Genomic DNA, 17544 nt, shown 5'->3' with positions numbered 1-17544 from the left:
TCACAGGAGTAGGGAAAGTTTTTGTGTGGGGGACACAGAAGGGAAGGTTTTGGCGACTGACAAAGTGGTTAATTTGGGGCACAATGTTTGTGACTTACCTATGCGTTATTCAAAATAAAGTGATTTTTTTCAATGTAGAAAGTAATAGGAACGGAAACATTTTTAGGAGGAAGTAGGTAGATCTTTAATAAACTAAAGGGAATCCCAAGTATCCCGAAAGTCATTTTTAGGTTAAAAAAAAATGTTTCCTTTCGTAAACATTAAACACTCTGCTATATTTGAATATAAAGCAAAAACTATTATAAGTGGTTGTAGGTACATGAAGAGTTCCACCTTTTATTCTGCAAAACGGAGGTGAACTACGTACAGCTCACTGACTGTTTTATTTGTAGTGATCTATTGAAGAAGTCTTCCGTAGTTGCCTAGCTACACGTCAGCAAAATTTACTGGGAGAACCAAGTCCCTTCTGTTATCTTCATTAGACAAAAGCAATATCGAGCATTAAAATGTTGATTTCTTTTCCTAACTTGAAAAAAAAATGGAATCAAATTTAATTTTATTTTAATTATGGAATAGGACACAACTATTTCACCTCTAAAACTGATTGATTTTCGAGGTGATTGATTCTTCAGGATGTCAGCATCCCTTTCCTTTCCTCCCAGCTGCATAGTCTATAGCCAGAATTGAGATGTTTTCCAAAAGTTTAACCAACTATGGCATTTTGCAATCCTTTATTACCAACAATAAGAAGGAGCATGGTCATAGAGTTACTACAGAAATATTCTATCTGCAAGCAAAGATGAGACTGACAGGAAGGTATTTCATTTTAATGAGTTAATATATTTAGCTATTATACTTTTCTTTTATGTAAGGCCCTGTTGCCTATGTTTTCTATCACAAAAAAAAGGTTGCTCCCCATTTATTTCCAGAATCAGCTTATTTGGTGCACAGGGGGAATGATTTTTCTAAATATGCCTGGGGTGATGGCCACCGAAAATTCTTTTGATAAACTGTGCCACAAAATGCAAATGAATCGCTGAAGTATATATGGAGGAAAAATGCACCACAGAGAGGAATCTCATATAGGCACACCATGGGGTCGAATCAGAGAACTATTCTCACAGAAGTGTTGAGACTCTGCAAAGGGAAAATCTCTTATGTGTACCCCTGGACCACTGCTCTTTTTACTTAAGTAGAAACTCTGCATCAAAGGGCTTCTCACCTCCTACCAAGCTTTGATTGGTCAGAAATGGCATCCACCAGGCACAAGACGCTTCTTGAGAATTACAAGGTTGCACCTGAAGGCCAGGTGTCTTCTGAACGGAAATCCTCTTGTTCCGACAAAACATGCAGAAAGAAGTGAGGGCACCTCGTTAAGTGCTCCTCAAACAGCTTGGATCCAACCCTCTGAGTTTACTCTCCTGAAACATGTCAATGCAACACTGCTCAAGCAAGAAATAGGGAAAGCTGATTTCCACCAATTTAGTGGGAAAGAGCTAAGGATGTTTTCTAAAGTGTAGATATCTGTGTATCAAATTTGTAGATAAATATAGATATGAGGATATTATCCAGATGCTTTTATTGAAAAGTGTTGATGAGGCTTTACATTATAACAACATTTTCCATAAACGAGCAATAACAAGCTTTCAAGTCGGAATTCTCAACCTCAGCACTACTGACACATTGGGCTGGATCACTCTTGGTTGTAGACTGTGGTCTTGTGCCTTGTAGGCTGTTTAGCAGCCTCCCTGGCCTCCACTCACTAGATGCCAGTAGCATCCTGAGTCAGGACAATCAAAAATGTCTCCAGACTTTGATAAATGGCCCCTGGGGGGAATAGTCACTCTGGGTGAGAATCATTGCTTTAGATGTTCAAAGTCTCCAGGGCAGATACATAAAGATGGTTTCTGGACTTGGTTGGTAACATGATTTAAGTAAGATACTGTGTGATAACTTTACTCCCACAAGGGGCTTGGAAGCAGATTTCTGTTTTCTTATCTGTGCTGTCTTTAGGATGCTGATGGTATTTATTGGGCCTTGGACCTGAACCTGGAGACAATATCATTGGGCTAACTTAGGTCAACAAGTGTCACAAAGTCCCAACAAGTGTCCCTTTAATATTGAGAATGGGTTCTACTGAAGACACTGGCTCACACACAAAATATTGGGGTCTGCCTAAGAGGAAGGCTCCTTCTTTCTTCAATGGGCTTGTACAAGAAAAACAGAGTGGCCTCTGGGGCCGGCCTGGTGGCGCAGTGGTTAAGTGTGCGTGCTCTGCTTCGGCAGCCTGGGGTTCAAAGGTTCGGATCCTGGGCGCACACCTACACGCCACTTGTGAAGTCATATTGTGGCGGCATCCCACATAAAGTAGAGGAACATGGGCATGGATGTTAGCCCAGGGCCAATCTTCCTCAGCAGAAAGAGGAAGATTGGCATCAGATGTTAGCTCAGGGCTAGTCTTCCTCACCAAAACAAAAAACAAAACAGAGTGACCTCCATCAGCCTCAGACTGGGGTGGGTAGGAGGTCCAGGAGCAAGATTTCCCTTTATGGATTTTCTTCGTTGCCTCTGAACTTCTTCCTTCCCTCATCTTTCTCGAATTGGATGGAAACCCATTTAAAGATATTGTGAAAATGAAGAGTAGTGATGATTTTAATGTTATGAGTCATGAGAAAAAAATGTAATTAACGAAATTACCTGAACATTCTGTATGAGCTACTTAAGGAAATGTTCATCTTTGTTCCAAGGGTAGGAACCAAGGCGAACGAGTAGATAAGATAAGGAGTGAGAGCTTTGCCTTTACATAAGAAAAGATCTTTTATGAGTTACTGCTGCCAAGTTTTCTGTCTGTCACTAAGGCAGAAAAAGAATAATTTGACTAAAGCAGATCTTAAAAGTCCCCTTCAGCCACCAAATTTTATGATTCTAGGATCCTGGATGAATGTTAAATGTGGAAGAGGAAAAAACTGTACTTGTGTACATCTGACCTCTCAATATGGCGGGTGAAACAAAAATGGCAAATATTCATGCATTCTTTACACCGCACTTCACATGCACCAATGCTTTTAATCCTCATATCGACCCCATAAGGTCAGTGCTTTATTGAATCGACTTTTTGGACAAGGAACCAAGGCCCAGTAAGTTAAAAGCTTAACCAGCCAAGACCTGAGCCCAAGCAGTACAGCTCTCGATCTCTGCTCTTATCCATGGGACCAGCTACTCTCAAAGTGTGGTCCAGAGACCCACAGGGATCCCTGAGACTTTTTCAAGAGGTCTACGAGGTCAAAAGTATTTTCACAATAATAGGAACCATTCTTTGCGTTTTGGACTATGACTTTTTCAGGAGCATACAGTGGACTTTCCCAGTGGCTACATGGCAAGTGATAACATCATCGCTCTGTCAGCCTATGGAATGTGTGCTTGGGTGCTTTTGTGTTTTAAATGTTTTTCAAGTGTAATTGCTAATATGAGAAACGTTAATTGATATAACCCCCATAAACAAAAGATCTTTGGGTTCCTCAGTCATTGAAGAGTGTACCTGGGTCTTGAGACCACAAAGTTTGAGAATGGCTGAACTCTACACTGCTGCCTTTTGCATTTGTGTGTACATGTGTGTGTGTCTGGGGGGAAGGTATACCTAAAGCAGAAATTTGAAAACAAGAAGGAAAAACATAAACAGTAAAACAAGCTTGGAAACAATGGAGGTGAGCACCTATCTGTGTACTCAGCTCTAGCCAAGCTGTTGTTTTAGTCTCTGGTTTCCTGTTTCCTCTTCGTTCTGCTGGCAGCTGAATTTACACAAGATTTGCAGCCTGCCTGTGTGACGTTAGCCTGGCCTGCCACCAAACTAATGAAAACTATTAATCAACGTGCTTCACTTAAAACTCTTCATATTGGTAATAACACTTAAGAAGAAACCATTGGCAATGTCATATGAAGTTGTATTTAAGTTTAAGAGAAAGACATTTCATTTAGGACTTGTATTCAGAAGACATGCTGGGATATAGCGCCCTTAACTGGGAAACCAGCTGCCTTTCTTGCTGCTGCAGAAAAGAGTTGCTGAGTGGGGCAAAAGGAAAGGTATGGGATTAAAATGTGGGGGGTTAGAGGGGCATTTGCCTAGCTGCCCTTCGGTAAGCCGATAATGGGCACAGATGGGAAAGAGGATCAGCAGGTGTCAAAAGAGGAAGTCTTGGTTCAAGGCCATCCATCCACATCATGCCTGGCAGTTTATTTCCCACGGTGATAACGGGATTGACAGAGGGGTTTTTACTTCAGCAGATCCACCAGTAAGGCCCATAACTGGACAGTGATAATAAGTCCAGCCGGAGGTAGCATGCCATCATGCAGGCAAACCAGAACACACTTGCCTGCAAAATCAGAATGAGACCATACTAAGCACCTCTGAGTCACAGTACCTGTCTTCAGGCAGTGGTGACCCCGCGAGTTTGGCCACCGTAGGAAATATGTCCATGTTGCTTGTTGGCTCATCAATCTCCAGCCCAGCCTGTATCACTCCTGGCCATCGAAGAACGCCTGGAACCCGGATACCTCCTTCCCAGTTGTTTGCTTTGCCCCCTAAAATGCCAAAGGAGAGGCCGCAGGGAGATTTGTAAGTCTTTTCAGCGCTCAGTGTGGGGTGGCCAATTTGGAAGAAACAAGTGATCTAATTACATGGATTCAATGAGAATTTCATGAGTAATAGTGTCTATGTTGTGGTGAAAAATACATATGACATAGTCACTACTATGCATGACACATGGCCAGCATTGCCTGGTGGTCATAAGTGATGACTTTATAATCAGGGAGACTCAAATCTCAGAGCAACATCTGACTCAAATCAATGACTTTGGAGTCGGGGAGTTCAAATTCCATTGCTACTTTTTAGCAGCTCTGGTAGGCAAAATAATGGTGCCCCAAAATGTCCATGTCCAAACCCCCGAAATCTGGGAATACGGTACCTTATATGGCACAAGGGGAGATGATATTGGATTATCTGAGTGGGTCCAATGTAATCACACAGATCCTTAAAAGGGAAAGAAGGAGGCAGGAGAATGGGAATCAGAGAAGCAGAGATTATAGTCAGAGAGAAAGACTGGAAGAGGCTATGCTGATGGCTTTGAAGATGGAGAAAGGTGTCCCAAGCCAAGGAACGCAGGTGGCCTCTAGACACTGGAAAAGGCCGAGAAACAGATTCTCCCCTAGAGTCTCCAGAAAGGAACATAGCTCTACTGACACTTTGATGTTAGCCCAAATGGACCCATTTTGGACATCTGAACTCCAGAACTATAAGATAATCAATTTTTGTTGTTTTGAGCCACCAAATTTGTGGTGATTTGTTACAGCAGCCATAGGAAATGAAAACACTAGTTCTGTGCCCTTAAGTAAATGGATCAACCATTCTGTGCCTCACATTCCCAGCACATTAGGTGTGAGTATTACATAGGATTATGATCCCAAGTGCCAAGTCTAATGCCTAGAAGAGAGGAAGAGCACCAAAAATGGCCATTGTCATCATTGCTACTATCTTATTATCGGGATAGCTCTTACTGTTTAGTTGAGGAAAAGAGCTTTGTACATAGGAGGTGATTAGAATACAACTCAATAGAGCAAGAAAGGGGTATTGGGAGGGGCTGGAGGGGTGAGCTGGGAGTGGGTCACAATGTCAACAGGCACATCACAGAAGATGCTCACCAAGGCCTGTAACTAATGGACCTTGGGGGACCAAGACAGTGACATGTCAGCCTAGGGCTCAGAGAGACCAGGCTGGAGTCTCTGAGGCCATGCAGGTAGCACACGGATGGACGGAAAAACAGATGCACTGTTTCCCCCAAAGCAGCTCCCCTTGATTTTATAATAAGATGAGCATAGAGTTGAGCACCACAGGAGTAATAACCTCAGGAAGTTAGGCTGGGAGGAATGACAGAGTTTAAGTTCAGCTACTCACAAATACATTTTCAACCAACAATTGTATGAAGAATTAAAAACAAAGCATTCAAATAAATGAAGCAAGTGGAAAGAGAACCTTGATTCATAGCAGAGATATAATGCGTAGTTCACAATGGACATAAATGTCATTTAAATGACAGAATTAAAAAATGAATTCTGCAGACAGACGTTTAAGGGATCTTGAAGCAAGCTGTCATTTCTTAATGCTAGTTTCTGACTATTGTAGACTGAATTCTGGCGATTGTAGACTGAATTGTAGCTGATGGTTGTAGACTGAATTCCCCTTATAGGCAAGATCTTTAAACTGCAGGCACTCATAAGTTTATATGCACCGACATTGAGGGACAATTCATATAAAAATTCATATGATCGTTTGTAGTTTCTATGGTGGCCTCCTAGGAAAGCTAAAAGTCTTCCACTTACCTCACCTTCTCAACATTACCTTAAGGTAATTATCTGACAAATACAATTATGCTTGCTTCACAGACATCACATCCAAGAAATGGGAAGTTTACATAATTTGCCATAGTTTATGCAAGTTGGCAGTAGCAGAGCAAACTGTAGAAAGAATCTCAACATGTGAATTACTGCCTCCTTATCCTTCTACTACATCAAGCTCATAGTTCACCTGCTTATCCTTCTACTGGATCAAGCTTATAGAATGTTCACCAGCTTATCCTTCTACTAGATCAAGCAGCATTTCTACCTGCTTATCCTTCTACTGGATCAAGCAGCGTCTCTACCTGCTTATAATTCTACTGGATCAAGCTCATAGAACGTTCACCTGATCATCCTTCTACTAGATCAAGCAGCCCTCCTACCTGCTTATCCTTCTACTAGATCAAGCTCACAGTATTTTCACTCTAAATTTAACAAGAACGAAATAAGTGGTTGCAACACAACATAAAGGAGCTAGCTTAATTAACAGCTAGTGTATATACTTATTGCCCTACTGGTTAAAATAGAATAAAATAAATAAATGGGAAATTAGACCAAAATACTAAAAGAATGAAAAGGCATCCTGTAAAAGTTTATCTTCTAGATGCAATGTGGCATTGGGAATTGGATCCTGAGACAGAAAAAAGACATTAGTGGAAAATCTAAAGTTCAGTTAATAGTGATGTACCAAGGTTAATTTCTGGACAAATCCACCATGGTCATGCAGAAAGTTAACATTTGAGGAAGATGGAGGAAGGGAATACAGGAATTCTCTTTACTATCCTTGTAATTCTTCTGTCAATCTAAACTGATTTCAAAAGAAAAATTTTACTACATATACAGATAGAGATATAGACGATACAGAGAGAGCTACAAATACATGTGTTTCCCCACTTGACTAACTGCTCTGCGTTCTCTAGGTCAAAGTAGAGATAACAATGTGAACTACATCACAGGGTTGTATAAGGATCGTTTCTCATGGCTAAATTGAACTGATCACCTACTATGTAACATGGACTATGATATGCATTTCATCTCATTAAATCTTTACATTTACTCCACGAGGGTGCTACTATCTCTCTCCATTTTATAGATGCAAAATCTGATGGACCATGCTTTGCATTTCCTCTCATTACATCCTTATATCTACCTTATGAGGGTGCTACCATCACTCTCCATTTAATACATGCAACATCTGAGGCTGAGAGGAGTTACGTAGTGAAGGTCACTCATCTAGTAAGTGGCGGAGTGCAGATATAATCCAGCTTTGTCTGTGAATTTGAACAATTCATCAGTACCACTTGATCTCCGCAGCATGATAATTGATGCCAACTTGTCTGTGTTATTGCCAGAAGAGGCAATAGGCAGGCTGGATTGAGAAACTCACAACGACAAATCTGAACCATAGAATTAAGAAGGACTGTGACACTGAACAAATGTTTTTCCCTCCAGGAGTTAATACGTACATCATCTTTAAGGCAAAAGACAATGTCCAGGGCTCACCAGGTGAACGTAAGGGGCACACCTGGCTGCAAATCCACAGAAGAGAGTGGGTGAGAAGCGTGGTGGTTAAAAATCAGAGAGTGGTTTCCAAATCTTGGCAATTGTGAATCATGCTGCAATGAACACAGGGGTGCAGAAACCTCTTTGAGATTCTGACTTCATTTCCTTTGGCTATATACCCAGAAGTGGCCTTGCTGGTTCGCATGGTAGTTCCATTTTTAATTTTTTGAGGAACTTCCATACTGTTTTCCATATTTGCTGCACCAACTTACACTCTCACCAACAGTGCACAAGGGTTCCTTTTTCTCCACATCCTAGCTAACACTTATCTTTTGTCACAACAGCCAAGATATAGCAACAATCTAAATGTCCATAAATGGAAGAATAAAGAAAATGTGGTCTATACATCCAATGGAATATTATTCAGCCTTTAAAAAGAAGTTAATCCTATCGTTTGTGACAACATGGATGGACCATTATGCTAAGTGAAATAAGCTAGATACAGAAAGACAAATACTGCGTGATCTCACACGGAATCTACAATAGTCAAACTCATAGAAGCAGAGAGTAGAATGGTGGTTGCCAGGGGTTGTGGGGAGGGGAAAATGAGGAGATGTTGGTCAAAGGGTAAAAAATTTCAGTTACACAAGATGAATAAGTTCTGGAGATCTAATGTGCAGTGTGGTGACTATGGTTAACAATACTGTATTGTATGCTTGAAATTTGCTAAGACAGTAGATCTTAAGTGTTCTCACCACAAACAAAAAAAGAAAATGGTAACTACATGAAGTGATGAATATGTTAATTAGCTTGATTGTGATCATGTCACAATGTATATGTATATCCCAACACCAAGATGGAAACCTTAAATATATACAACTTTTATTAGTCAATTTTACCAAGAAAGCTGAAAAAATTTATCAATGGAAATATTTGTTTTTGTTTGGTAGAGTGACTCAATTTCACCATAAGAAAACAAAATAGTTTTTCCCTCTTTATTACCATTTATATAAATGCCTATCCACGTATACATAGTGTTTTGAAAGTAGATAATACTGCAGAGCGTGCATGCTCGCGCGTGCACACACACACACACACACGTGAAGCAGAGGGTGCCACAGAAATCCACAGGTGCAACCAGAGTGTGTGTATATCATGATTCAAATATCAGGGATCTATTCTGCTCTGGGGACTTTGCTGATATCCCAGACCTCCAGGTGATGGAAGAAAAGTCTATGAGAGCATGGCTCGATGCACAACCACTTTGAAAACAAAACAAAACTCCCAGGGAAACCCAAGAAATGTCACACACTGCTAGAGATTTGAGATCCCCAAGAGAGCTCCAAGCCACCAATAGCCCCCTGGTGGAACAGCTCTGCACGGGTGCAATGAAGGGGCTTACCTCTGCTCAGGTGAGATGCTTCGAGCACCCTCAAGGAAGGCACGGGACTGTGGGGGGCAGTTGCATCTGCAGCCCCCAGACCCAGCTACCTACTGACTGCCTGTACGCAGGTGTGGCAGCACCAGGTATGTTTTCATCACCAACTAGTTTTCTGACGACAAACTATCATACTCGGGATATGCTCCATTGGGAAAATCTGAACCCACTGTGTGGAACATCGTTAAGACTCTCATCTTATAGTTCTTAATTTATATTCAGAAACTAAAGAAATGTATCAATACACAAAATCTCATGCAATTTTCTAAAGCTGTAAAAGGAGTGTTTTTATAACAGCAATGGTAAAAAAAATATTTGTAAAACTTTTAACAGATGATAAACACACCCGGGCACACTCTGCCTATGGAAGAACATGTTTGAAGAAGTATGATCACACATTTCCAAGCATGCGTTGATGAGCAAATATACTTGCTTGTCAGATGGCGTAGCTTTGAGTCTTATTCCTCCTTCCATATTCCGTGGAAAGGGACATGCATAAAATGTGCCCATCAGGCTTTAAGAGTACAGCATACTGCTCTCCCAGGAACTGCTATGACTGTCACTGAATTACGTTCATAGGAACTCAAATGGTGAGCACTGGAGGCTTCATTCACTTGGCAGATATTTACTAAGCAATGACTTCCTATGATCAGGAATAATGATGGAGTTACCACGTTCTAGGAACTGTTCAAGCTCATTGCGGATATTCACTCATTCATTCCTCACCATCACTCTGCAAGGTAGGGACCCCATTTCACAGTTGAGAACACTTTGGCCAAGATCACACAGCAAGTAAGTGACGGTATCAGGTGCAACTCCAGAATGTGTGCTACTAAATAGGTTTCACCAATTCTCAGAACACCACAGGGAACACATAGATAGATGAACAAGGATCTCGCCCCACAGAAACTCGAAGTCGTGAAGTATAGCTCAGATATACCCACAGATAAATCTGACGGGGGGCCAACAAAAAGCAGGAGGATGCCTCTTACCCGGAATCACCTGCCCTGAGTCAACAGACTTTGAGCTGCGTTGCAGAGGAGAAATAAGGTTAGCAAAGCAGGAAATGGTGTTGCAAGAGGTAAAAGAAAAACATGATAGGGAACCTGGATTATTTTTTCTGAAAATGTACGAGCAGAGAAAAAAGCACAGTCTAAATTTAAAATTTGATGGAGTAATTGTCAAATTCACACTTTTAACATCTCGATGGCACATTGCCTTGGTGGGGAGTCACAGAACGATGATGGCTGAGTTAATCTCTCCAGGCAAGCGCAGAGAAAACTCTTCTACAATTTACTCTGAGACTCTTCTTAGGAACAGCTGTTTCCAAACCAGGTTTCTATTTTTGTGCTTTCAAATGCTGCCGCCCATCAGGTCAAATCACTCTTAATGGCAAGAGCATATGCTAGTCATTCTTATGCTTGATCTGGGCATAGAGTTTTATGAAATATTCCATTTGTCATTTTTCTCCTCTTGCATGTCTCCCTGCCCAGATGACACTGATTCCCTGGACTGATGCAAACCACAATGAAGCATATGATGAGTGAAATTCGCACTAAATGCTTTCTTGCCCAAGATGCTAGATTTCACGCTCTCCTTGATTTATTCATTGCAGGGACTAAAACTCACAAATGATAGATGGAAGATAGGACCAAATTATCCAGGTTCTATCAACCTATTACATAGAGAACAATGGTCTGCTGATGTCGGTATTCAAATGAGGGGTAAAGAATTGAAGAACACCCTCAAAATTAGTTGACACTGTTTGAACTGTTAAGAGTGACTACTTAAGCAATACATCAAACCGCTAAACCATCTGAGTCAGGGATTGGCAAACTTTCCTTCTACAGCGCAAGATAGTAACTATTTTAGGTTTTGTGGGTCGCTTTCCCAACTACCCAGCTCTGCTGTCATAGCTCACAAGCAGCATGGACGAGACACCAACAAATGAGTGTGGCTGTATTTCAATAAAACTTTATCGACAAAATCAGGCATCGGGCTGGATATGGCCCACGTGCCATAGTTAGTGAATTTAGATTCTGGGGTAGGGTGAGTGCATCAACCCTGACCTTACTCCACAATATTGACTCCTTCAGTATAGGGGGGAAATGTCGCTGTCACTTATAACAGTTTAGTTTTTCACTTAATTGAACTCCTTTTTAATAATCTTCTGCAAGATGAAAAAACTAAAAAACATAGCCTAGAATGTAAAGCTAAGCATGTCCTGGCTCTGGTCCACCTTGGCAACATCACACCTTGGTTGATCTGAGTCTCACCTAAGTGCCTCAGTAAACAGCTCGTCTTATCTCGCCTTCTGGAAAGTTCTGTTGTCTTGATGTACGCTCCGCTAGGATTTTCCCCAATCCCCAAAGCATCTGTACAAATCCTTGAAAGCTTGGATAACATGCCCCTCCTTTTTAATTAAGCCTTCTATGACCACCACTCTAGGTAAAGTTTTGCTGTTTTCCATTTCTTTGGCATTTTTCAAGTTCCTCATTTATGGGATGTCCGACAATCAATTCTATGCACATCTTATCATTCCAATGGGACTAAGAGTACTTGAAAATAAACTCTAATTCACTGTTGAATCAACTAAGTCCACAGTGTAATACCTTCCACATAGATAGTGTCCAACATATTTATTAAATGAATGAAATAATGGATTAATCAAAGAAGAGTATTGCTGGGGGAAAAAGACAATCCTACACATGAGCGTGATTATAAATTCATATTTACAACCACTTCTTGTGCCTCAGCTTTGCTAGGATTTTTCATTTCCCTAATCGGTTCCATTCCAAAAGTTCTCTCCTCCAGACTCTTACCAAACAGCTTATCCTCTTACTCTCAAAACAGAGCCTCATCTTCCATTTCATCCAGGAAAATGAGTTCATGAGCATGACATACCTCAACTCCCTGCTCTCGCAGACTTCAATTTATCCACTGTGGCCACATCCTTCTCACTTCCCCAACACTTTTACGCCATGCACCCTCAGCTTCCCTCTCCCACAGACCACACTAGACCACGTCACTTCCATCTTCCCCGCCTCAAGTGAGTAATCCAAACATCCTATCATCCAACCACAACCCCTTGCCTTCTGATATGCCTTCCCCAATGCTGTAATATTTAACTTTGTGGTATCACGGTCATGATTTGCCAAATGAAACCAATGCAATCAAATCATTCTGTCAAGGCACTGTGATCATTCAGTAGTTTGATTCTCTGCTTAAGTGGACAGTCCCCATCATTCCAAATGGCACTTCAATTTAGAGATATTTGCTGATTTTATCCTATCTGGTCCCAACTACCTGCTCAGATCACATAACACACCATTTCCATCACATTCTTGCCAAAGCACTGAATTCCATAGAACCTGTGACATGTATTCACACCTCTCCAGTAAGACCCCAGCCCTCAATGAAAATATCTATGTGTTCTTTATAAATCTAGATCTTCTCAGCAATTTGACATTCTCAATTGTCCCTTGTGTCTTAATGGTCTCTCTATAAAAGTTTACTCAAGAGAATTAAATATATTCCAATCTTTCTCACTACAAAGATTCTCCTTTTATAGCCTGCATCCCTGCATAGACAAATTTCTCAAAAGTATTTGAGAAATTCTCACCTTCCTCTACCCTTCCATCTGTCTGGCCTGTGCCCCTCCCTCTCCATTGAAAATGTACTTATTAGCATCACATGTGTAATAAATACTATGGAGTCTTTGAGTCCTCATCTTACTTGACTTTTAAGCAGCATTCATTTCTACTGACCACGCTCTTCCCTGAATCTTCTATTTTCTCCTCATTTCCCCAATCACTCTCAATATCTTCTTGGTTAGATCATCTTCCATCGCACCTTTTGTTAGAGTTTCTCAAGGCTTGGTCCTTGACCCTCTTCTCTTCTTATACCAAATGATCTCATACATCTCCCCACATGCCAACCCAATCTAGGTCTCTGCCCATGAGTCCTAACTCCTAAAGGGAACCTCTACCTACCCAATCATGCAAGCCAAAACAATGAGAGACATCTTTGATGCTTCCTTTCCCCCAAACCCAATATCCAATCAATTGCCAGTACCGACAGATTTACCAATGCAACCATGCTTTTCCATTCCCTTCTTCATCTAGTTAAACTATTTGTCCTTCAAACCCAAGCTCAAGTATCCTTTTCTTTTATGTATTCAGTCAGAAAGTATTTCTTAAAATGTCAGGCACTGTTCTCGGTTCTGGGGATACAGAGGTGGGTATAATAACACATCTGCTATCATAGATCTTACACTCTAGTGGGTAATAGGGATAGCTTGCCCTTCCTACGTGCACTTACAAACACTTTACATATTGACTTTTTCACCATTACAACAATCTTCTATGACATTCCTATAATAACAATCCTATTATTCCAATTCTAAAGAGGAGGGAACTGATATACAGTTATTCCTCAATTTATCTGTATTCCCACTCCTGTACCCTTTCCATATACTGGCTTTGGGCAATGTTCTTCACCTCCAGTTTTAAGTACTACCCAAATGGCCAAGATTATATATATTCATTCCTAGTGGACAAATTGACTTGGATGTAGGGCACCGTACCAGCTGCATCAGCTGATCCCCTTTGTTTATAGTTTCATCTCTAGCAATACGGAGCTGCTTTCTTGCCCACCATGAGCATCTTGCTCCTGCTGAGAATACACTTCCCACCTTTCCTCTCCTAGCCAACACTTCAAAACATCAGTCTGCAAAAGGTCGGCTCCTCCCAGGAGGTTGTCCGCACTCCCAGGTTGGGTTAACTACCTCTAACCCTTATTTACCAGTAACAGCTCCCTTACCAGTTCATTATTCTGAAATGATCTCGTTTGACAGTCATCTCAACAAACAGAATGTAAGCTACAAGAGGTCAGGGATCCTGTATTCTTTGCCTTTATGCCCTAGAGGCTAGCCCCATGACTGGCCGACTGTATACAGTCAATACATGAATGCATGTCAGTCAAGTTTAACTGAATGAGTGAACTGATAAATGAAGATAACAGGTAGGCTTGTTTCAAAGGTGAAAAAGCCTCCTGGAATACATAACACAGATACTAGAAAGACGGGGCAGCTTCGTCCACTCTTGAGAAGCTGATAACAACGTTTGCCAAAATCTGAAGATAGAACCTGAACATAACCAACTTCTAATAAACTACCAGAGCTTCTTGCTGTTATTTTTTTTTTTTCTAACAAAAGTATCAATTGGTCTCTGAAAGCTGTGCTATTGCATGAGAGAAAGAGATGTCAAATTCAGTGACTGTAAGAAGCAACTCAGAAGCAATATGGACTCAAGCCAATCACTTGCTTTTGGAATTTGCACGTAAGGTAAAGGAGAAATGCAGGAAGCTGCAGTGTCTTCGATGCGGGCATCAGGGAATTCTGAAAGCATTTGCCTGCACGTGGAGAAAGCCTACATTCTTGAACACTCAGGAAAATAAGATTTCCACTCCTCCCATCCTTCTGCAGACACCGTCTATGGAGTTAATTTATCCATTCCATTGACATTTATTACTTGCCTTTAGGCAGAGCCAAAGGGAGGTGGGGAGAGAGCCTCCCCCAGGGTGACCTTGACTTGGGAGTGGAATGGAAATGAAGCCAGAACTCGGAGTTTAACTGTTCCCTCCCAAGACTACAGGAAATTTTCCGCTATGAGGAAGAGGCAGAAAACTCTAAACTCTACTATAAGGAAATCTTAGGGAAGTCTTTCTGGCCCCAGCTAAGGGAGGATCTTTTAGGCAAAAGGGCGGACGGAAATCCTCAGGTCGAGTACCAGGAGCAGAAGGGAGAGAAATCTGGGAAGTGTTCACTAGTCATTCAGCAAGTATTTACTGAACGTTATTTTGGGCACAGGGATAGAGTGGCGAATAAGGCAGCCCAGATCCCTGCTCCCACGGGACTTACATCATAATAGGGCAGACAGACTATGAGCAAATAAATTAATAAACAGGTAAAATACCAGATGTGCAAGGGGTTAAATAAGGTGGCATGATAAGTACTGGTGGTGAGGAGGTGGGAGAAGAACTTCTGATTTGGTGGTCCATGGAGATCTCAGAGGGGCAACATGTGATTGAAGGATCAAATCCATGCAAAGATCACGGGATGAGCTCTCCAACAGAAGGAGCCGCCCATGGAAAGGTCCCAAGATGGAAACAAGATTAAGGTGTCGGGGGACCCAGAAAGAAAGGAAGAAAATGAACCAGAGCTGGGTCACGACATGACCGTGTACAGCTAGGATGCCGACTTCACATTTACTCTCAGCAGCTGGGAATATACTAGAGTGTTTTGAGAAAGGAAGAAAAGCCATGTGAAGAAGGAGGCAGAGATTGGACTAGTGCATCTACAAGCCAAGGAATGCCAAGGATTGCTGGAAACCACCAGAAGCTGAGGGAGGTAAGGAAGGATCCTCCGCTAGAGTCTTTGTGGGGAGCATGGTCCTGCTAACCTTTGATTTCAGACTTATGGTCTCCAGACTGAGAGAGAGAATAACTTTCTATTGTTTCTAAGGCACCCAGTTTATGGTACTTTGTTAGCAGCCTTAGGAAACCCATACAGTACATTGAGAGTATGTTTATTAAAGTTCATCCAGGTGCCTGGATGGAGAATGAATTGCAGACAACAAAGAAGAAGCAAAAGAAACCACAAAGAAACCCATTGGGAGATGAGTTTGAGGTGATGGTGGCCAGGAAGAGGCCACAATTGACAGACATGAAAAAGTGGCTCAGAGTCAGGTATACTTAGAAGATAAAGCTTATAGGACATGCTGTTGGAATATGGGGCTTGGGGGGGAGTCAAAGAAATAGGCTTTAGGGAGTCAAAGAACTCCAGCTGTGGGGGTTGAGTCACTGAGTGAAGAGTGGTGCAGTTAAATGAGATTAGTGAGGTCGGGTGACATGTGGGCTTGGGAAGTAAAATCCCTAGAACGCATCTGTTAAATAGGATGTGCCCACTGAGTATCCATATCCCATGTCATGTGGGCAACTGGACAGAGGAGTTTGGGGTTCCAAGGAAGGGTCAGGGCTGGGCATGGGCGTTACCAGCACTCAAATGCTAGTTGAGGTCATGGGTTTGGATGAGATCACAAAGGTGAGTGTGTAGATAAAGAAGGGAGGGGCCCAGGACAGAGCCCTGGAGGTCTCCAACTTTGAGAGGTAGGTCAGAGGAGGAGGAGCTGGCAATCAAGTTGAGAGGGAGCTTCCATAAATTCCTCCCCACCATCTCTGCAAAGATAGCCCCAGGGCTTAAAACCCTGACTTAGTCATCAAGGGAAGCTGGTGACCCCTGCTCCTTTGATAAGAAAACTGCAATTGGTAGGACAATTGTCCTGATCTCCTATTCAACGATGCCCTGACACAGGTAAGAGTGCAGAATAAAGAGTCTTCTCAAGACTCACCCACCTAACTGATCTAAATGGACCCCATCCCTGCCGATGGTGCAGTTACACAAACTGAGAGCCATAACCTGAGTTTCCTAGAGATAGTTGAGGGTTGTAAGGAAATTATAAATCCTCTGTTAGATTAAAGCAGGGGTTCCTATTCCCGCATCCCAAAGTAGCAATGTGGACATTTTCAACATTCAACAGCCCTGATGGGAGTTTAACATTTAACAGCTGTAAGTGGTCACAGGCTAACGTAAAGGGGATGGGATTTTTGTCGTTGTTATTTATTTATTGATCTTGCTCTCAATGAAAATCCTAATAATGCAGTATGGGAACACTGTCAAATTAACTAGAAGCTCCAATGGAGACAAGGCTTCCTTAGGTCTTAAATGGAAACATGGATTATGACTTGGTAAAATGGTTTTACTAGATTGACACAATCATTCAGAACATGTGGACAGAAGAAGGAAATTTATTTTAGAAGGTTCTCAGAAGTAAATATTTCAGGAACTATTATATGAAAGACATTGCCAAGATTGCTGAAATTTGACTCGAGTTATATTCAAAGTGCACATTGGACCCTCCCTCTATCTCCCAATTTCTTTTTATGCTGGAGCCTTTTGACAAAGATACAATTTATCATATCTAAATATAAATTTATCCATATCTAAATCTAATCCATATCTAAATCTAACGTTGCAAACACATTTCATTACGAAAAAGTAAGAGAAACAATTTGGGGTGTCACCATTCCGCCACCCCTATAATATTAAATTAGTATTTATTAAATGCAAACCACAGCAGGGATCTAATGTTCCTACA

General features: G+C 41.5%; 1 protein-coding gene across 1 annotated transcript in view; it reads right to left on the bottom strand.

The window, feature by feature from the left end:
* LOC147911623 (steryl-sulfatase-like) overlaps positions 1-17544 on the bottom strand; it is a 106674-nt gene that overhangs the window by 20285 nt on the left and 68845 nt on the right. Inside the window, exon 8 of the mRNA XM_087427917.1 lies at positions 4419-4578. Within this exon, the coding sequence (XP_087284043.1) occupies positions 4419-4578 (160 nt within the window). The remainder of the gene's footprint in view (positions 1-4418; positions 4579-17544) is intronic.

The sequence above is a fragment of the Ceratotherium simum genome, chromosome Y (assembly GCF_057802395.1).
Source record: "Ceratotherium simum simum isolate JZ-2026a chromosome Y, ASM5780239v1, whole genome shotgun sequence".
NCBI classification, from domain to species: Eukaryota; Metazoa; Chordata; class Mammalia; order Perissodactyla; family Rhinocerotidae; genus Ceratotherium; species Ceratotherium simum.
This window is presented reverse-complemented; position numbering and strand designations above follow the sequence as displayed.